This window comes from Bos javanicus, chromosome 23 (genome assembly GCF_032452875.1).
Source record: "Bos javanicus breed banteng chromosome 23, ARS-OSU_banteng_1.0, whole genome shotgun sequence".
NCBI classification, from domain to species: domain Eukaryota; kingdom Metazoa; phylum Chordata; class Mammalia; order Artiodactyla; family Bovidae; genus Bos; species Bos javanicus.
The window spans coordinates 15973433-15994660 of NC_083890.1; the positions used below are offsets into that span (position 1 = coordinate 15973433).

General features: G+C 43.3%; 1 protein-coding gene across 2 annotated transcripts; it reads right to left on the minus strand.

The window, feature by feature from the left end:
• Positions 1 to 6179: 6179 nt before the first annotated feature.
• On the minus strand, positions 6180 to 20245 carry MRPS10 (mitochondrial ribosomal protein S10). 2 transcript variants are annotated; one of them, XM_061398195.1, is made up of 7 exons: positions 20139 to 20245; positions 14428 to 14492; positions 14268 to 14337; positions 12225 to 12361; positions 11147 to 11255; positions 9515 to 9604; positions 6180 to 9043 (listed from the first exon to the last, which is right to left on the minus strand). In XM_061398195.1, exons 1-7 carry the CDS (start codon positions 20184 to 20186, stop codon positions 8960 to 8962), a joined length of 603 nt encoding a protein of 200 aa, XP_061254179.1. In that variant the 5' UTR covers positions 20187 to 20245; the 3' UTR covers positions 6180 to 8959. The 2 variants fall into 2 exon arrangements, with proteins under 2 accessions (XP_061254179.1, XP_061254178.1); XM_061398194.1 differs by having other exon boundaries at positions 14268 to 14340.
• Positions 20246 to 21228: the final 983 nt, after the last annotated feature.

Sequence of the window (21228 nt, forward strand, 5' to 3'; positions counted from 1 at the left end):
AAGCAGCAGGATCTATGATGTGAAGGACTCAGGGTGAGCAGGTCTGTCCCCACATTGTCGGTTCCCAGCACCAGGGGTCCCCAACCTCTGGGATCTAATGCCCAATGATCTGAGGTGGAGCCAATGCAACAATAATAGAAATAAAGTGCACAATAGATGTAATGCGCTTGAATCATCCCCAAACCATTCCCTGCCCCCAGTCTGTGGAAGAATTCAGTTCAGTTCAGTCACTCAGTCGTGTCCGACTCTTTGTGACCCCATGAATCGCAGCACGCCAGGCCTCCCTGTCCATCACCAACTCCAGGAGTTCACTCAAACTCACGTCCATAGAGTCAGTGATGCCATCCAGCCATCTCATCCTCTGTCGTCCCCTTCTCCTCCTGCCCCCAATCCCTCCCAGCATCAGAGTCTTTTCCAATGAGTCAACTCTTCGCATGAGGTGGCCAAAGTACTGGAGTTTCAGCTTTAGCATCATTCCTTCCAAAGAAATCCCAGGGCTGATCTCCTTCAGAATGGACTGGTTGGATCTCCTTGCAGTCCAAGGGACTCTCAAGAGTCTTCTCCAACACCACAGTTCAAAAGCATCAATTCTTCAGTGCTCAGCTTTCTTTATAGTCCAACTCTAACATCCATACATGACCACAGGAAAAACCATAGCCTGACTAGACGGACCTTTGCTGGCAAAGTAATGTCTCTGCTTTTGAATATGCTATCTAGGTTGGTCATAACTTTTCTTCCAAGGAGTAAGCATCTTTTAATTTCATGGCTGCAGTCACCATCTGCAGTGATTTTGGAGCCCAAAAAACTAAAGTCTGACACTGTTTCCACTGTTTCCCCATCTATTTCCCATGAAGTGATGGGACTAGATGCCATGATCTTAGTTTTCTGAACGTTGAGCTTTAAGCCAACTTTTCCACTCTCCTCTTTCACTTTCATCAAGAGGCTTTTGAGTTCCTCTTCACTTTCTGCCATAAGGGTGGTGTCATCTGCATATCTGAGGTTATTGATATTTCTCCCGGCAGTCTTGAGTCCAGCTTGTGCTTCTTGCCTTCTATGAAAACAGTCCCTGGTGCCAAGAAGGCTGGGGACCGCTGTCCAGCACGATACCTGAAGCTCCTTTACAGGCCAGACCCTTGAGTCTTAACCCGTGACTCAGGGGAAGCTTGCAGTCTTAACTACGGGACTACCAGGGAAGTCCCTCCTCTTTCCCAGAGATGACCATTCCACCACCCTTCCAACCCTTGAAACTTCCTCTCACTCCCATATTCAGCTGATGACCTTGTCACATCCTTCATGTCACAGAGAAGATGTATCAGACGCACCTCTCTGCACCTGCGCTCACACATCCAGCCTCTCTTCCTGGTTTGATGGGCGCAGAGTCCCTTCCCCATCTCCACCTGTCAGCTCCTCCGCTTGGTTTCTAGCTGTCACCTCCCTTCACCCAACCAAGCACTGCAAGTCCACAGCCATCCCTTTCTCTTCTGCATCCTCCACGCATCCTGCGCTAATGGATCATTCCATCTGTAGATGTGCCTCAACATTACCCCTATTAAAACAAAATAAGACAAAAATTCCTCCTTGACCCCACAGTCAGAGGCCACCTGTGACTTTCTGGGGCCTACTTTTGCCTTCATGGGTTATAAGATATATATTGATAATTAAATAGTAACTAATTAAGTATTAAAAGTGCTATTTTGGGACTTCCCCAGTGGTCCAGTAGTTGGGAGTCCACCTGCCAATGCAGAGGACACGGGTTTGATCCCTGGTCCAGGAACTAATATCCCACATGCTCCTGAGACCATGCACCCTGGAGCCTGTGCTCTTCAACAAGAGAAGCCACCACAGTGAGAAGCCCATGAACCACAAATGGAGAGTAGGCCCTGCTTGCCACAACTAGAAAACACCTGTGTGGAGCAACGAAGACCCAGCACAGCCATAAATAAATAGAAATTTAAAACATGAAAGTGCTATTTTATCATTCATTGGTAAAAAGAGGAATATAACCCAGTTCCAGTCCAGACTGCATTATATTATTTTTGAAAGAAATTAAAACATTTAAATTAAAAATATTGTGGGCCCTAGACACGGTGCCCACTAGATCCAATAGTCCTGCCAGTTACTGCTCCCCTCCAGCTGCTGTCCTCACCTTGGCCCCTTCTTACAACTAAACCCCTAGGGGAAGATGTTATTTCTTGAAAATGGCACAGCAGTGGGTCTGGTCTCACATGTTCTTCGCATCATGGGGAAGAGCCTCTTTCTCCCTCTCTTCAACCTGGATGGGACTTTGCCATACTCAAGGAAGAGAATGGGCAGAAGTGACACTATGTGACTCCTAAGGCTGGGTCATCAAAGGCAGTAGGGATCATGCCTGGCTGTCCCCCAGGACTTGTCCTCGGAACGCAGCCATCATGTTGCGGGGAGGCCCAGGGCTCCCGGGTGACAGCCAGCGTCAGCCACCGGACGTGTGGGGAAAGGGGGCCAGTGAACCTGCTGATGCCTCCTGCCCTGGCCTTCCAGCCGCCCACCTGATACCACACAGGGCAGACCGTGTCCCCACAGAGCACTGACTGAGCTGTCATGAAGCCATGACGTGTTGGGCATTTTTGAAGGCAGCAATTCACATCCCCTTCTTTTATAATTTTGGCTGCACTGGTCTTAGTCGCAGCACATGGGCTCTTTAGTTGCAGCATGTGAAATCTAGTTCCCTGACCAGGGACTGAACCCAGGCCCCCTGCATGGGGAGCTCAGAGACTTAGCCACTGGACCACCAGGAAAGTCCCTCCTCTTCATTTCTTATTCTCTCCTCAACTTACTCCAACTGGACGTTCATCCCCGTCACTCCATGGAGAAGGCCTTACGATGACCAACTTGCAGATTCAGCACCACTTCCCAAGTTCTTTCTTCAAACACTTTAGGGTTCAAGGACTCACATGGAGCCTGGTTCCACTCCAACCTCACTGATTCCTCATCTCCTTTGCCAGCACCTCCTCCTTTTAAACAAATCTCTCCAAGCTTGGGCGTCCCAGGCTTGCCCTCAGGACTGTGCTCCTCTCTACTCATATGTGCTCCCCAGATGAGCTCATTCACCCTGGACATCACACACCATTTGTAGCTTCCAGATTCAGGACCCCAGCTGCCTACTGAACATCTCCACTCAGATTGCAGATTTACCAAGGCCAAAGCCAACATAATGATAGCCTTCCTAAATCCCTGCTCAACCCTTCTCCACCTCAGTCATGGCATCACCATTTATCCAGCTGCTTAGACTGAAATCAAGGAGACATCCTGGAGTCCTCTCTTTCTCTTAGATCTCCTTTCAGCCTACTAGGAGGTCTTTCTGTCAGCTCCACCTCCGAACTTATTCTTAATATAACAATTTCCCATTCCCTCCATCCCTGCAGCTCTGTCCAGGCTACATCCTCTCACTGGCCCACTGCAGCAGGTTCTGCCCCACCCTTCCCATCACCCCTTCCTTTCAGTCCATACCAAGCAGCCAGAGGAATGTATTCTAAAGCGTAAATCAGATCCAATCACTGTCCTGCTTCAAACTCTCCCATGGCTTCCCACTGACCCTCAGGATAAAAGCCACACTCCTTCCCCCGGTCATGATCTAGTCCCACCCGCTTCTTCTTCATGTTGCTCTGCCCTTGTCCTCAGACACTTTGCACTCCCTGGCCCTTAGCACTGACTGGTCCTGCTGCTTGGACTGCCCTTCCGCAGGCTCTCACACAGCTGCCTCCTTCCTGATAGTTTCCTCTCCTCGGAGAGAACTTTCCCAAGTTCATCTCAAGTAACAGTGAAAGTATCAGTTGCTCAGTCATGTCTGACTCTTTGCGACCCCATGGACTGGAGCCTGCCAGGCTGCTCCCTCCATGGAATTCACCAGGCAAGAATACTGGAGTGGGGGATCTTCCCAACCCAGGGATGGAACCCAGGTCTCCTGCATCGCAGGCAGATTCTTTATCGTCTGAGCCACTATCAGTGGCTTTTGTCCCAAGTAACCACTCAAGTAGTTTTGTCGTTATCTTACTTTAGTTGCTGCCTAGTGCTTAACTCAGAGAAGGCAATGGCACCCCACTCCAGTACTCCTGCCTGGAAAATCCCATGGACGGAGGAGCCTGGTAGGCTGCAGTCCATGGGGTCGCTAAGAGTCGGACACGACTGAGCGATTTCCCTTTCACTTTTCACTTTCGTGCATTGTAGAAGGAAACGGCAACCCACTCCAGTATTCTTGCCTGGAGAATCCCAGGGACGGGGAGCCTAGTGGGCTGCCATCTCTGGGGTCGCACAGAGTCGGACACGACTGAAACGACTTAGCAGCAGCAGCAGCAGTGCTTAACTGCATACCTATGAAATGATCTTATTATTTCTTCCCCCATATCATGTTTTCTCCACTAGAGTCTAAGATCCCAGAGAAGAGGGGCTTCACCATACACGGTGCAGAATTTCCAAAGCCTAGAACAGTGCTTGGCACGAACAAGGAATTCTTGGCACAAACAAGACTTGTTGAGTAACTGAGCAAAGCGCTTGGCACATGGTCAGAGTTGAATTCATGTGAGCTATTACTTCATAATTTTACAAGACAACTGCCCTTGATTCCTTGGAGTGTCTGGGTTAGCAGATATATGTTGATGTGAAAAGACAAGGTGATTTTAGCACTGAAGAGGTCTCCAGTGATTTTCAACTCCGTCCCCATCTCAGAACACCTGAAAACAACACATGCCGTCACTGTGGCTGTGTGAAGGTGGTGTCACCCCTATCCGCCTCTTCACATTTGTCTATGTTTAGGCAACGTTGAGGAGTAATTAAAGGATGATACCTGTGCTCCAGAGACCGTATGAATGAAATAGAACTTGATTTAGCCTCTGGCTGAGCAATCTAAAATTCAATGGGCTTTTCATGTGGGTCAGTTGCCCATGACCTGCCCTTAAACACCGCTGAGCTGTTGGGATATAAATATATCGTTTTAAAGAGGATTAGGACTCTGCAGACAATGATAGCTCCAAGTGAGTAACAATAGTAAGGCTTTAAGGAGGCCAGGGTTAGGAATTGAGCAGGGATTTGCAAAGAGAACTCTGGGGATCCCAGGCATTCAGCCCTAAGCCTGGCTGCAGGGGTATGGAAATGCATGTGAGCAACAAACCAGAGTGTGCAGAGCCCGACACAGGCCTGGCCTGCAGCCCCACAGCTGTCACTGCACCAGGCTTCCTGTGACCCAGCAGGCTCCCTGACTGGAGCTTAAACTCTCCTGTGGCTACGGTAGACAGTCAGGACCAATGTCAGCCTTGAGACCACAGGGATCCAGCTGTGGGTTATGCTTCTGGCCTTTATTCATGTACATCTTTTATTCCTTATTCCCCCCCTCCATCTCTTTTATTTCTAATCCTTAGGGGAAATGAGTAGTATACTTTGCTAATGTACAAGGGGACATAATCTAGATTTTAGGTTTGAATAGTCTGCCTTTAATATGCGGGCATTCCAGTAAATATTTCCAGACTTTCTTTTTTAAACATCTTTTTAAAAAAGGATTTCTGGCTGCACTGAGTCTTGTCGCTGCGCGCGGGACTCTCACTGCCCTGGAGCATGAGATCTGGGGCATGTAAGCCCAGTAGTCGGGGTGTGTGGGGCTTAATCGTTCTGTGGCATGTGGAGTCTTCCTGGACCAGGGAGCAAACTCATGTCTCCTGCATTGGCAGATGGATTCTCAACCACTAGACCACCAGGCAAGTCCCATCCTAGCCTTTCAAAATTAGGTTCTGAGGCGGCTGTCTCTGTCGTTAGTAACTGGAACTCATCAGTTTCACCTTTTTCGTCTGTTTTATCTGTAAACTGAAAGGGCAATTGAGTGGGCAAGTCAAACTTGATTTTCTCTTCCATAAAACGGGGATCATAAGAGTAACTACTTTATTGAGTTGTTACAAAGATTAAATAAGATAGGATCTGTAAAAAAGATAGTATCTATAAATGCTTGGTAGAACGCATGGGGGTTATTATAATGAGCATGCTACATGTTTTCTCATCGAAATTAAACTTTGCAACCATTGTAAGGTAGTATGCTTAGCTTGGAGATATTCTGAAGGCCGTTCCTGCTGGTTTTTAAACTGTACAGCACACGAGCATCCGGAGTACTGTTTGTTCTGCCGCCTGTAATAACTGTCAACTGAGCAAAACGCCCAATCTACAAGTGAGAGTTATGTTTTATTTGCTGAACAAAACTGAGGACTTGGGCTCAGGACACAGCATCTCAGATAACTCCGAGAGGCTGCTTCGAAGAGGTGAGGGGGGAGGGCCAGGATGTATAGGCGTTTTTGCAACAAAGACTAGGTATTCAGAACATCAAAACATTACTGTAAAAGAAAAACCAGGTATTTAGAGTTAACGAATTTAGCGTTTTTCTAGGTATAGGAAGATGCAAGAGGCTGGGTTCACTGAAATCCTTTGCTATCTGGAGCCAATATCCTGTGCTTCTCATCCTGCGTCTTCTCAGGGTGCACAGTCGGGGTGGCTGTCATGTGATGGCTTAATGGCTGTGACATTCTTTGTTCACTGATATGGCAGGCAGGATTTCTCATTTACACACCTGATACTTACTGAATGTCTTATTATCTGCCTGGTAGTGTGGTACTCTGTGAGGGGCTTTGTAAGTTATCTGATTTAATGCTCCAACCTTCCTAAGTAGATTTCCTACGTTTTACTGAGTAAATTGAGGCTCTGACAGGGTTAAACATCTTGCCTAACTTTATACCAGTTAGTGGGTTATCAACTCTTATCTGCCTCAGGCCTTTTAGGCTCCAGAGTCCATATTTTCTTTACTTGGCTATTCATAAATGTTGTAGTAAAGCTCATTTAATAATACAGTTTAAGGAAGGAGGAATGCTAGCTGACCAACAGAAATGTGAAGAAAACAGACCACATTAAAACCACTGCTTCACGTGTTTACTGCGGCATATCTAAGTGGCCAAAGGACATATGAAGTAATTCTCCTTGAAATCAAAACTACCAGGTGCTGAACAAGTTTGAGTCTACCAATAGTTTAAGACAGACCTTAACACCATCTTATATCCTATAAAAAGAAACTATACTTCAGAGAAAGCAACAATGAATTCAGGCCTTCACTTCAATAAAAGACCACCTTAGTTCATACCTGCCTTCTGGTCCGTCCTGAGAGCAGGTCTACGCTTCTCACTGCCTCTCATCACCACCACGAACAGACAGTGAGACTTGGGCATTAATTCTAATTTTCAGAATGCGCATTTTACTCAGGAGACCCAATTCAAAAGAACAAACAAAACTTTCTCAGTCTGAGAATAAAGAAGTTACCTAGTTTATATCAAGTAGGCTTCAAATATGCCAATTACTTATGTCAAGGAAACACCACTCATTTTAGTTGTGTGTGTAGTTTATTTATCTTAAAATGAGACTTTAATATGTAATGTGAAGAGCTAAGTCATCTGGTTTACAGGCTACTTTAGTCTGAAAACAGTTGGAAATGGAAGTATACCTTTAAAGGAAAGCCACCAGATGCGAGAGTGCACAAGGCACCCTACTATAATCACGTGACTGACACCGTCTGTAATAAAAGCACCAAAAGGGTTAGATGTGGGTCTGTATTTATTTTTAAAGAATCTTTTTATAGTGAAAATGAGCCACAATGGCTGCTTTGTTATGTATATTTACTATGATATTGGTTCTGTTTTATTGATCAGTTCTCAATCCTGAGGCTTATACCTGGGGTAAGCACGCTTTATTCATTTGTGAATGAGAGTCCACAACTGAGGTGAAAACAGAATGAGGTCCTGGTGGACAAGGCTGTAATTCTTTCTAAGTTAATGACGGTAATGTAAGCCTGATACCTAAGCAGTGTGCATTCAGAACACGCATACCTGATAGCAGGTCAGGAAAAGAGAACAGGGATTCCAGTTTAAGGGGGGAAAACTGAGAAGTCATAACTACCCCAAAGATGAGAAGGAAACCACAAGACAAGCACCCGATTCTTCTGTAAAAAGGAAACGAGCCAGTCCCTTGGGGCTGACACACCAGCAGTCTCGGCCCACTGTCATCCTGCCTCTGTCAGAGCTCTTTACCACTATCTAATTTCATGGAAAAGTAGACATCTCCAAACAAAAAGAGTGCTAGTCAGCAAAAGAAAGAGGTCTTATCAGCACGGAACTTAATAAGGAAAAGTTTTCATTTGTGCCTTGCACAATTTTTGAAAGCCATTATTGCTATTCAATTTTTGGTATTTACTACAGTACTGGGTGCAGAGCTAACAAAAGAAAAGCTTACTGAATAAACAAATTACGGGATGAATGAACCAATAATCAGTGATTTCTCAAGAGCTCAAATTCCATTACAGTGACCCTTCTAGGCAGCACCAGAGGGGTTCAGCATAAGCCACAAACATGCTTGATCTGTTGCAAAGTACATCCATTTTTAAGAAAGTAATGCTCACATGAGGCAAAACTTGGAGGTCATCATCCCAAACTATCATATGCCAGCCTACACTAAGGTAAGTATCAAAAACTCGAACTGCTCAATGTTTAATTAACCAAAGGTTCCTTTTAGGTCCCTCAAAAGAAAAAAATGTGTGTGAGGAGTATGTGGAATACTCATTTTTAGATGAATGAAAAAACAGAAATCACAATCAGTATAAACTAATAACTAAACAATAGTGGAATAACAAAATGTCAATTTGACTGTTTTGGCACAGAGTGGTCCAAATGGTTTGCTCATATTTGTTAAAATCAGAACTGAAATACATGAGGCTTACAAAAGAACAGATAAAGTGGTTCTTGCACAACAGTCCAGTGGATCGTAAAGTTCTGACCCCCGAGTTCCACTGATCAGGCCGTGCAGCCTCAGGAGCGCAGTCGGGTAGACCTGAAGTAGTCCTCACGGGAGGGTCCCTCCGCTTGACACGTTCACTCCACACCCCGGCACAAGTGGTCACTGTGGGACTTTATGACTTGCTGTCTCCTTTTTCCTCTGGTATTGTTTCCCAGACTGGCTTCTTGATGTGTTCTGGCAACTGTTCTAATCTTGTCTAGAGAGAAAAACAAAATTATAGTATAATGGACTTAACTGAACTCTTCAGCCACAAACTGAAAGTATTCATTCTCTTCCCTCAAGGCCTCTGACCTTTTTCTTTTACCCCCTCAACTTGTTGCAGGACTTTGAAACAAAGAGAAGGAAACTCAATGGCAGATAAACTCTCACATACATAATCTGCTGCTCCTCAGTGATCTCCAGCGACCACCAATCAATGTGGAACCTGTGTTGAGACAACTGCTGAGAGGAAGGGAGGCGTCACAAGTTGCTCTGGGAGGATGTGGGCTGCAGTCTGCTGAGCTGCCCCCACTGCTCTGGGGGCGCGGGGGGCAGGCAGAGAGCCCAACCACTGGGACAAGTCTCCCTCCAGGTCCTCCCCTCCACCGGGGCGGCTGCAATCAGGCGGCAACGTATCCACACAACAATACAGATCTCCCCGCAACTGAGACAGAGATTCAAGCCATACCTTTGTAACTTCCATGGCAACTCCCTCAGGTAAGTTTCGCTGAATATATTCCAAGTAGACATCTGCTGTACTTCCAGTGAGATGTTCTAACTAAAATTTCAAACATGCTATGCTGTTAAAGTAGAAATTTTAAGATTGTGGGGGGGGGGGGGCAAAATCAGCAGTCATTTCTTCATCAGTGAAATCTTCAGAATCCCAATTTATAGGAAAAAAGTGTAGATCCTCTGGTTGAACTGGGGCAACATTACTTCCAAACGCCTTAATGTCAGGGCTCCATGAAACCCAGATGGCAAACATGGTATCGAAACAGCACAAGAATGTCACAAAACAACTCAAAAGCAAACAGAAAACTAAATTGTAAGACAGTGTAAGATTTTCTGTATGCTCTATGGTGAGGTGAATAAAATTGTGGATTTTTCTTTTTCATTTAAGGGTAGGGCAGTGTCTTAATACAATGCCTAGTACAGAGCTTCTCATATAAAAGATGCACAAACACTTGTTTTAATAACATTTACCAATCATTTATCGTGTGACAAAATAGTCTAAGTGCTTTAGATAAACATCTCATTTAATCCTCACATTAACCTTGAGAGATGAGTCCCATTATTATTTCCAATTTAGAGATGAAGGACTTGAGTAAGGCACAGGCCGCACAGCCAGCAAATGCTAGTGCTTGGACCTGGCTGGCGGACTCCAGATCCCATGCTCTTCTCAACCACAGGGCTGTGCTGCCCTGGGTGGCTGCACAAATGAATGATCATCAATGAATGAAAAACCTTAATGTTGGCTATCATGGATGTGGAGAATTCAATGAGGATGAGAAAAGAATTATTAGAGCTGTGTGAAAACTTGGCTAGAGTTTCTGAAATATAAGCAAAATTATTCCAACGCTAGCTTAGTGTATAAAAATCAGTCAACACAGGGACTTCAGTCAACATAGGGACTTCACTGGCTGTCCAGTGGTTAAGAATCTGCCTTCCAACACAGGGGATGTGGGTTCGATCCTTGGCACTAAGGTCCCATATGCGACAGGGCAACTAAGACCGCTGTAACTAGAGAGAAGCCCGTGCACCACAATGAAAGATCCTGCATGCTGCAACTAAGACCTGTCACAGCCAGATAATTAAAACAAAAAACAAAGAAACTGCCTGTAGTTTCTTATTAAAAATACTAGTCAACATAATGTGCACTCCTGAGTTAAATTCTGAACTACTTCGAAAAGGGTTTCCTTGGTGGCTCAGACAATAAAGAATCCACCTGCAATGCAGGAGACCTAGGTTCAATCCCTCAGTTGGGAAGATCCCCTGGTGGAGGGCATGGCAACCCACTCCAGTATTCTTGCCTCGAGAAACCCATGGACAGAGGAGCCTGGCGGGCTACAGTCCATGGGGTCACAAAGAGTTAGGTACAACTGAGCGACTAAGCAAACACACTCTGAAGGATGGCTTTACTTCAATATTTTTCTATCACGTTCCTTCCATAAACACACAAAAACCACTCATCTTCTCTACAACTATTGGACATGGACTGACTGAAAGGAAGCCCACAGGCCAAGTTAAGGGAAAGTTATAATGTGCTCATGTGAAATTTGGGGCATTAAAAAAAAAGCCTGAATATCTGAAATAAACTCACCTCTAAACATCTATAAAGTGTTCTCATTTCATACTGAACTCTGTGCTTCTTGAAAATATGCACTGATTTGAGAAGAGTAAATCGTTCTATTTTCCTTGGAGGTTCATGTCTGGAAAATTAATGGGCAAAGCAACACACTTAAGTGATGTTAAAACCTGAGTCACTGATACCAAAGCATGATTCCACAATCTTGTAGGTCAGGCTCATGCTCAATTATAGGCATTAACTATCATTTACAGACTTCCATTTGTTAAGACTGTCATCTCTAACGACTGCTGCAATAAAACTTAGGCCAAAATAAACCCACAGAGAGCAACAGGAACATTTGCCACAGACCCAAAAAACAAGCCTTGGCATGCAAGTGCTCGTGCACACACACACGCCTCTGGCTTTCACACCGTTGAGGACCTGCATAGACCAAATGTATGAGCTGGGGGAGCGGCAGCGTGTGTTGGACGCAGCTGTGGTATCTGCTGTGTGCATTACAGACACATTGGTAAGCACAAACTATAGTCTGTTAGAGGAAATGCGCGTGTTCCTTCAGTTTTGTTAGAAGGCAAGACTGGCAAAGCTCCAAATGGGCCTCGTTCAGCATCAGAGAGCAGATGACAAGACAAAGGAGGTATAGTTACACTTGACCCTGCAGAGACGTCAAGGCCATATGAAGCTCACTCTGCTCATGCATCCAAGTATTGGGTTGAGCGATGTTTCTTAAGGCAGTTTTAAAACAATGGATATAATAGCAAAGATCATCAAATCCAACAGGTCTGAAAAACTGTGTGTTCACCTAATCCACCTCCCTGCCCCATGGAGATTCCAGACACACAGGCTTCTTGGGACTCCTAGGTCCATGCCATTTCTAGAGAAAGGATTCCTTCATTTTCCTTGTTCACTCATTCTAGTATTTTAAAATTCTGGTAGACAGGAAGGAATGATTCTGCTTAGAATAACAAACCTCAACTCTCTCCATCATGAGTTTCTGTCCTATTTTAAGAGCTCAGACCTAGCTGGGACTGGCACCATTTTCCTGACTGTGTTATAGCTGCTAACAGGTCAGATTAAGAAATTTCATACTTACACTTTAACAGAGATACCAAGTTCTTTAGCAGCAAGCACTGCAAAATATTCGTAACTGTCCAATACAGCCTTATCATGGCCTTTTACTAAAACTGACAGGCGCTTATACAATGTGTCCGGTTCATCAGAAATGGTTATCTGCAATTTTAAAACCAAGAAGAAAAGCTTCAGTCATGGTTCCTCTAATATTTATACTGGAAAATTTAAAATACTATCCTCAACTGAACAACTTCACAGTTTACTTAAGTGGGGAGAAAAACGCATCTTTAAATATCTAGATACGACTACATTCAGATTCCAGAATGACCCTTAAGAATCAGTTATAATACAGTTTGAATCAAAAGGATTTTCAAGCAACCTACAAAATCACCAATGGAACCCTTTAGCTTAAGTTACTGAACCTCAAATACACAACAGGAAAGGACTTAGGGGTTTGTTAATAAAACTAGCCTGGTCAGAAGAACTGGACTGAGAATTAAACTCTCCCATTTCAAGCTGAATCACAACAGGCAAGTCATATACTAACCTCATTGCACTTTAGTTTTCTTATATATAAATAGGACAATACCTGTGCTATAGTTCATGGCATTTCTGCTGGGAACAAGTAAGAAAGCACAGATTTAAGTGCTTATAAATTATAAACATCATTAAACAAAAGCGAGCTATTGCTACTCATCTTCTTTTTATTAGGTCTATCCATGTTTATTTAGCCTGCCCTAATAGAAAAATGACTCATTTCTAATCAAAATGACTGTACATTTAACTTCTACCTCTTCTACCCTAATACTTACAGATCTTAAAATAATGGGTTTGACATTTCTGACTTTCTTCCAAGAGGTGAATTACTCTCGCTTCATGCATCCATCAAACCAATAATTTATATTGCTAATCCGATATTTCAGAGTTAAATCACTTTGCCCCTGAAAGTAGATCTACTTACTCACCAGGAAACTAGATACTCACTCGCAAGTACCCCCAAATATGGTTGTTGGAAGAACAAAAAATATTCACATACTATCCATAAGTGAAGGGACAACAGAGGGGGAATATGGCCCTAAGATGTGTAATGACTAGTCTCTATAGAGTTTTAAAGATATTTTGAATCTGTTACAAATACTAAAAATCAAAAGATTTCACATAAATATTAGAATTTCATTTCATGTGGAAAACATAGACAATATGACATCCCTAGGTCTGATTTTCCACATAACACAAGTGGCTACAGCAAGTAGCAGCTGTCTTGCTTAAAAAGGGCACAGCCTGCCACTGTGGCCACCCCGTCACCTTTCCTTACAGGTCTGGCTCATGTAGGCATCTGGAGACTCAGCATTTATATATGCTATTAAGTGAAAACACTGAACCAGCAGTCTATTAGATATATCACAATTCCATTTTGGTGTGTGTGGTGTGCATAGATGATTATATATAGAGGTCTAGAAGGATTCATACCAAACTGTTAAAGGGGATTATTTTTTAGGGGTGGGACTGCAAGCATTTGGTTTGGAACTTGTAAGGATTTTATAAAAACTACAAATAACCCAAAAACTGGGTTGATGGAACCATGACTTTCAATGAAAGGAAACAAGGTTACACGGCTGCTCCTGGATTTTGCTTGTGATAATGCTCACTGTGAACAATAAAGCATTGTCCAGGCCCAGACTTACTGTCTTAAAATGAAAATAAAGACTTGAAGGCCACACACACACACACACACAAAGACGCTTCTATACTATAATACCAAGTATTCAACATCATGGATTATGACAACTCTGCACACTGTATTGAGCTAAAAGCAAAAGACTGCTCAATCCCAGTTATCTGGGGTAAATAATTTATTCAATTAGCTCTCACCCTGACAGCCTGAACGCGACCCTGAGCACTCAGGGACATCAGAGAATACTTTCCTCAGCTCACTGTGCGCCTGCCAGTATTTTAGAACACATTTTTTTTATTTGTAAAGTGTTTGGGAAACAGCCTCAAATGAATAAGGAGGAAAATTTATCACTAATGTAGCTTCTTATGCCAAGAAATAGGGAGTGCATACCGTAGGCTTGGTCAAATCCTTGGGGACATCAACGTGTAGGTTTGAAAACTGTACCCACTTCATACTGGTGCTGCTATGTGTGGAAACAAAGAGAAATCTAAGTAAAACAGCCTAAGAGTCTATTTTCTTATCAATTTAGCAAATCCAATTATATACTTACAGAAGAAAGCCATCGTTTTTGGCTATATTGCTCCTAGAACTGCTTACTGAAAAATTCTTTGAACCCTTAAAAAAAGAGGAGATGTGTATTAGAATTGAAGTCAATTTCCAAACCAGTCATTGTTTCCATTAAAACCCAAGAGGATGCTTCAAACAACAGGTTTTCTCTTTATTTTAGATGAAGATATTGGGATAACTGGGGCTTCCCAAATAGCGTAATGGCAAAGAGTCCACCTGCCAATGCAGGAGATCCTTGGGTAGGGAAAATCCCCTGGAAAAGGAAATATCAACCCACTCAAATATTCTTGCCTGGACAATCCCATGGACAGAGGAGTCTGGCGGGCTACAATTCATGAGGTGACAAAAGAGACACAACATAGGAACTAAACAAACCAAACAAACAATTAGGGTAACTGAACTGTCAAATTAGGCTTCATCAGGAAAAAAAAGAAGACAATGGTAGAGCTGATAATCAAAAAGGACTCTCAAAATACCACAGACTATCTTTTAAACTCAGGAGCAAGAATTTTTTTAAAACAAGCAATTCTCACATGAATAGCTATGAATTAAATATGTGGATATTAAGGAAAAAAACATGTGACTTCATTTGACCATTATTTTTTACAGACTAAATGTATTTCAATATAATACACATTATACTTAAATATTTTTGAGCATTAAGAAAAAGTGCCTTTATAATTTACTGGGCTGGAATAAGAATTCTAAAGTACTCTTGAAGCTTTCAGCCTTTTCCAGCATATTTATTTCTTGCTTTGGCTGGGAAAACTAGCTTATAAGTAACTAGCTATAACAACTAGTTTATAAGAAAACTGAAACACACATTGGAATTTACACCCATCTTCTATCACTCCTGTGCCTCATACTGCATCAATCCAGCATTCCCAAATCCTGTATTATCAGCTCCCCCTGGTGGAACAAAACTTGCAGTTGTAGGAAATCTATCTTACTGTATGTAACACAAAATCGGCCACTCGCTTTTTTTTTTCCTTAAGCTTTCCTGAGATTTAAAAGTGCAACCTGAGAAACTAGAAGCTTAAAAACACTTCAAAGTTGAGAATACCAGTTTAGTACAAAGTTAAAACAATGGAGGGTCACCTAAGTTGTTAAGAATGCCTACTCATAGCTTATTATCCTTTTCCCTCTCTTTACTGAACAAGGAGGCAAATCAAAACTTTCATAGTCTCCCTTGAATCAAGGGGGAAAAACAAAAAAGAAAGGAAATCAAGCACAACACCACCTGGTGGTAAGAGGTACAGGCCTTTCTCCACACACACTCACAGAGAAGACTGCCTCCCGTGTTTGTGGGCCAATGAGCCGAGAAGGAACGGCAAACCACTTCAGTATTCTTGCCTTGAGAACCCCATGAACAGTATGAAAAGGCAAAATGATAGGATACTGAAAGAGAAACTCCCCAGGTCAGTAGGTGCCCAATATGCTACTGGAGATCAGTGGAGAAATAACTCTAGAAAGAATGAAGGGATGGGGCCAAAGCAAAAACAATACCCAGCTGTGGATGTGACTGGTGATAGAAGCAAGGGCCGATGCTGTAAAGAGCAATATTGCATAGGAACCTGGAACGTCAGGTCCATGAATCAAGGCAAATTGGAAGTGGTCAAACAAGAGATGGCAAGAGTGAATGTCGACATTCTAGGAATCACCGAACTAAAATGGACTGGAATGGGTGAATTTAACTCAGATGACCATTATATCTACTACTGCGGGCAGGAATCCCTCAGAAGAAATGGAGTGGCCATTGTGGTCAACAAAAGAGTCTGAAATGCAGTACTTGGATGCAATCTCAAAAACGACAGAATGATCTCTGTTCATTTCCAAGGCAAACCATTCAATATCACAGTAATCCAAGTCTATGCCCCAACCAGTAATGCTGAAGAAGCTGAATTTGTACGGTTCTATGAAGACCTACAAGACCTTTTAGAACTAACACCCAAAAAAGATGTCCTTTTCATTCAGGGGACTGGAATGCAAAAGTAGGAACTCAAGAAACACCTGGAGTAATAGGCAAATTTGGCCTTGAAATACGGAATGAAGCAGGGCAAAGACTAATAGAGTTTTGCCAAGAAAATGCACTGGTCATAACAAACACCCTCTTCCAACAACACAAGAGAAGACTCTATACATGGACATCACCAGATGGTCAACACCGAAATCAGATTGATTATATTCTTTGCAGCCAAAGATGGAGAAGCTCTATACAGTCAGCAAAAACAAGACCAGGAGCTGACTGTGGCTCAGACCATGAACTCCTTATTGCCAAATTCAGACTTAAATTGAAGAAAGTAGGGAAAACCACTAGACCATTCAGGTATGACCTAAATCAAATCCCTTATGATTACACAGTGGAAGTGAGAAATAGATTTAAGGGCCTAGATCTGATAGATAGAGTGCCTGATGAACTATGGAATGAGGTTCGTGACATTGTACAGGAGACAGGCATCAAGACCATTCCCATAGAAAAGAAATGCAAAAAAACAAAATGGCTGTCTGAGGAGGCCTTACAAATAGCTGTGAAAAGAAGAGAAGCGAAAAGCAAAGGAGAAAAGGAAAGATATAAGCATCTGAATGCAGAGTTCCAAAGAATAGCAAGAAGAGATAAGAAAGCCTTCTTCAGCGATCAATGCAAAGAAATAGAGGAAAACAACAGAGTGGGAAAGACTAGGGATCTCTTCAAGAAAATCCGAGATACCAAAGGAACATTTCATGCAAAGATGGGCTTGATAAAAGACAGAAATGGTATGGACCTAACAGAAGCAGAAGATATTAAGAAGAGATGGCAAGAATACACAGAAGAACTGTACAAAAAAGATCTTCACGACCCAGATAATCACAATGGTGTGATCACTGACCTAGAGCCAGACATCCTGGAATGTGAAGTCAAGTGGGCCTTAGAAAGCATCACTACGAACAAAGCTAGTGGAGGTGATGGAATTCCAGTTGAGCTATTCCAAATCCTGAAAGATGATGCTGTGAAAGTGCTGCACTCAATATGCCAGCAAATTTGGAAAACTCAGCAGTGGCCACAGGACTGGAAAAGGTCAGTTTTCATTTCGATCCCAAAGAAAGGTCATGGCAAAGAATGCTCAAACTACCGCACAATTGCACTCATCTCACACGCTAGTAAAGTAATGCTCAAAATTCTCCAAGCCAGGCTTCAGCAATATGTGAACCGTGAACTTCCTGATGTTCAAGCTGGTTTTAGAAAAGGCAGAGGAACCAGAGATCAAATTGCCAACATCCACTGGATCATGGAAAAAGCAAGAGAGTTCCAGAAAAACATCTATTTCTGCTTTATTGACTATGCCAAAGCCTTTGACTGTGTGGATCACAATAAACTGTGGAAAATTCTGAAAGAGATGGGAATACCAGACCACCTGACCTGCCTCTTGAGAAATCTGTATGCAGGTCAGGAAGCAACAGTTAGAACTGGACATGGAACAACAGACTGGTTCCAAATAGGAAAAGGAGTACGTCAAGGCTGTATATTGTCACCCTGTTTATTTTACTTATATGCAGAGTACATCATGAGAAACGCTGGACTGGAAGAAACACAAGCTGGAATCAAGATTGCCGGGAGAAATATCAATAACCTCAAATATGCAGATAACACCACCCTTACGGCAGAAAGTGAAGAGGAACTCAAAAGCCTGTTGATGAAAGTGAAAGTGGAGAGTGAAAAAGTTGGCTTAAAGCTCAACATTCAGAAAACGAAGATCATGGCATCTGGTCCCACCACTTCATGGGAAATAGATGGGGAAACAGTGGAAACAGTGTCAGACTTTATTTTTCTGGGCTCCAAAATCACTGCAGATGGTGATTGCAGCCATGAAATTAAAAGACGCTTACTCCTTGGAAGGAAAGTTATGACCAACCTAGATAGCATATTCAAAAGCAGAGACATTATTCTGCCAACAAAGGTTCGTCTAGTCAAGGCTATGGTTTTTCCTGTGGTCATGTATGGATGTGAGAGTTGGACTGTGAAGAAGGCTGAGCACCAAAGAATTGATGCTTTTCAACTGTGGTGTTGGAGAAGACTCTTGAGAGTCCCTTGGACTGCAAGGAGATCCAACCAGTCCATTCTGAAGGAGATCAGCCCTGGGATTTCTTTGGAAGGAATGATACTAAAGCTGAAACTCCAATACTTTGGCCACCTCATGCGAAGAGTTGACTCATTGGAAAAGACTCTGATGCTGGGAGGGATTGGGGGCAGGAGGAGAAGGGGACGACAGAGGATGAGATGGGTGGATGGCATTACTGACTCGATGGACTTGAGTTTGAGTGAACTCCTGGAGTTGGTGATGGACAGGGAGGCCTGGCGTGCTGCGATTCATGGGGTCACAAAAAGTCGGATACGACTGAGCGACTGATCTGATCTGATCTGATCTGAGCCCACAATGCAGTTGTGCTGAAGGACCACAGGTCTAAGGAATATGACACTTCCTAAGGATCTTCCCCTGCTTTTAAAATCTCAAGTCTAAAGTGCTCTTACATCCACAAATGAACCTTAAGAAGTTCTTACCTTTTCTTTCCTTTCTTTTTTTGAGGGAGTGGAGCCTCTGCTCTGGGTAAATGTGTCTTAAAAATAATTCAAAATTTCAACCTCTAACGCTACCTGACTTAACGACATTGGTTCTCAAAGTGTGGTCTAAAGACCTCTGAGGGACTTCTGAGACACTTTCAGAGGTGGCTCCTGAGGCTAAACTTATTTTTTTATAATAACAGTAACATGCTATTTTCAGCTTTCCCACTCTAGTCTCTCATCAAAGTACAGTAAAGTTTTCCAGAGACTGTATGACCTCTGACATAGTAAGAGACTGCAGAAGCAGCTAGAGAAGCTGTTTTCTATTAAGCCAGACATTAAAGAGGTGTGCAAAAACATAAAACATACCACTCCTCTCTCTCAATTTGTTTTGGAAAATCTAGCTGCTTCCCATAAAATCGCTAATTATGTTAACATGTAATGAGTTTATTTGAATTATTTTTAATTAAGGATTTTTAAGATTCTCGTTGTATTTTCTAATAAGCTAAAAAATCGATAGCTTAAAAAACACAAAACCCAAAGCTCTTTGGAGTCCTTAACTATTTTTTAAAAAAAACTTCTTCTACTGTATGGGGTGTAGCCGATTAACAATGTTATGACAGTTCAGGTAACAGCGAAGGGAGCAGAGGGGTGCTGAAGCCAAGAACGAACCGCTGCTTGAATTTTTTGCCTTTTCTCCAAAAAACCCAGCAGAGGATAGTTAACCCACTCCTCTGACTTCAGCGACTGTCATCTGAGTCTCAGAAACCTGGGTATCAGGAAGGTATCCCAAACTGATTCCGTAAGAAGCGTCTGAACTCTCAAGCTACCAAATTTTCGCGAGGTGTAGCTTCCTGACTTCTCTGAGCCTATTTCGCAAACGTGAAAAGCGGGGTCTGCAACATTCGCTGTCCAATATCCTTTCCACTTCTGATAGTCTACTCTTCTCGTTCCTGTCTCTGCCCTGACTCATTAACTTCTGTTTTATCCTGAGAGAATTCGAGATAAAATCAGCCCTTTTCTCGCCACCTTCTTCCAAACAGCGGGTCAAGGTGCGAAATAAATATCGCAGAAAATGGGAAGAATGACAAGTGGCAATCAGACGTAATGGTAACTGTCCCTGTTAGGCCGCCTAATCCGCGTAGCGCGCTCCTTACCTGCCAGAGACGCCGGCCCAGGGCCCCAAACACCGCTCGCACCGCCATCTTGCCGTTCCCGCTCCCCAGGATCGCTTCCGGGGTCACAGAGGCGTCCTCTGACCATAGAGTTCCGCAGAAGGAGAGAGTGTATCCTTGTGTTCCGGCACAGGAACAACCATAGAGACGTGATTCCACGCTCTCTTAGAGTGAACACAGCCGGCTTCCTTCAGGTCCTAACCTGGCTCATCCGCCTTCTTATTATAGCTTCAGCTTGTATCTAGGTAGTTACCGAGTTCCGTCAGCGCTTTCCTCTTGAAATCGTTTGTCCTTTGCAGTTCCTGTTTTGTTGGAGGTAAAAATAACCACACGCTTGGAACAAATGTATTGACAGTGGTTATCTCTGAGTTGATGGTTGATTGATAGTTGATATTTCTATTATAACGGAGCAAAGTGTTTGTGTGCCTGTGGCTCGCAAAAAAAAAGCAGACTGACAGTGGGAGGTTGCAGGGAGTAAGGATTTATTGCAGAGCGCCAGGCAAGGGAGTATGAGCCAAGCCTCAGATCCAGTCCATGTTTGTCTTTGAGTTAGGGTTTCTTGTCTGTCTGTTTTTTTAAAGGGGAATAACCAGGAGGCTGGGTTTAATCGTCTTTTGAGTCATAGTTTTGAGAGTCAGAATTTCTCTGGTTTAGGATTCCCTGGTCAGGTGGTCCACGATTTGGGGTCTGATACTCACCTTGCCCTGGAGAAACAATCAGCGTTTGTAACTTAGAGGTGACAGCTGTAACAGCAATAGCCTTGGTAGGCTGCCCAGTGTCCTTTTCAGAATCAAGCTCCCTCTTTCAGTTGTGCATTCAAAGTTGGCTGGTCCCTTTTAGACAGTGGAGTTTTCCTAGAGCTCTCCAACTCTGGCTGCTTCTAAAGCACCTGTCTCTCTTCTGGGATGGCTCCTCAACCTGCCTCTGCTGCCTTGAACAAGCTGAGTGAAGGTTCTGCAGCAGCTGATGATGGTGACATTACAGCCTGCAAACAACATTTCCCTATGTTACTAATTGGATCCTCACAAGATGACGTACATTTTATCCCAATTTAATAAGTGAGGAGACAGGC

Coding starts and splice junctions, on each gene's coding strand:
- MRPS10 (XM_061398194.1), bottom strand. CDS start 20,186: ATGGCGGTGCGAGCGGTGTTTGGGGCCCTGGGCCGGCGTCTCTGGCAG. Junction 14,493..20,138: donor TGGGCCGGCGTCTCTGGCAG/GTAAGGAGCGCG, acceptor TCTTTTTTTAAG/GGTTCAAAGAATTTTTCAGT. Junction 9,605..11,146: donor CACTTTATAGATGTTTAGAG/GTGAGTTTATTT, acceptor TTGAAATTTTAG/TTAGAACATCTCACTGGAAG.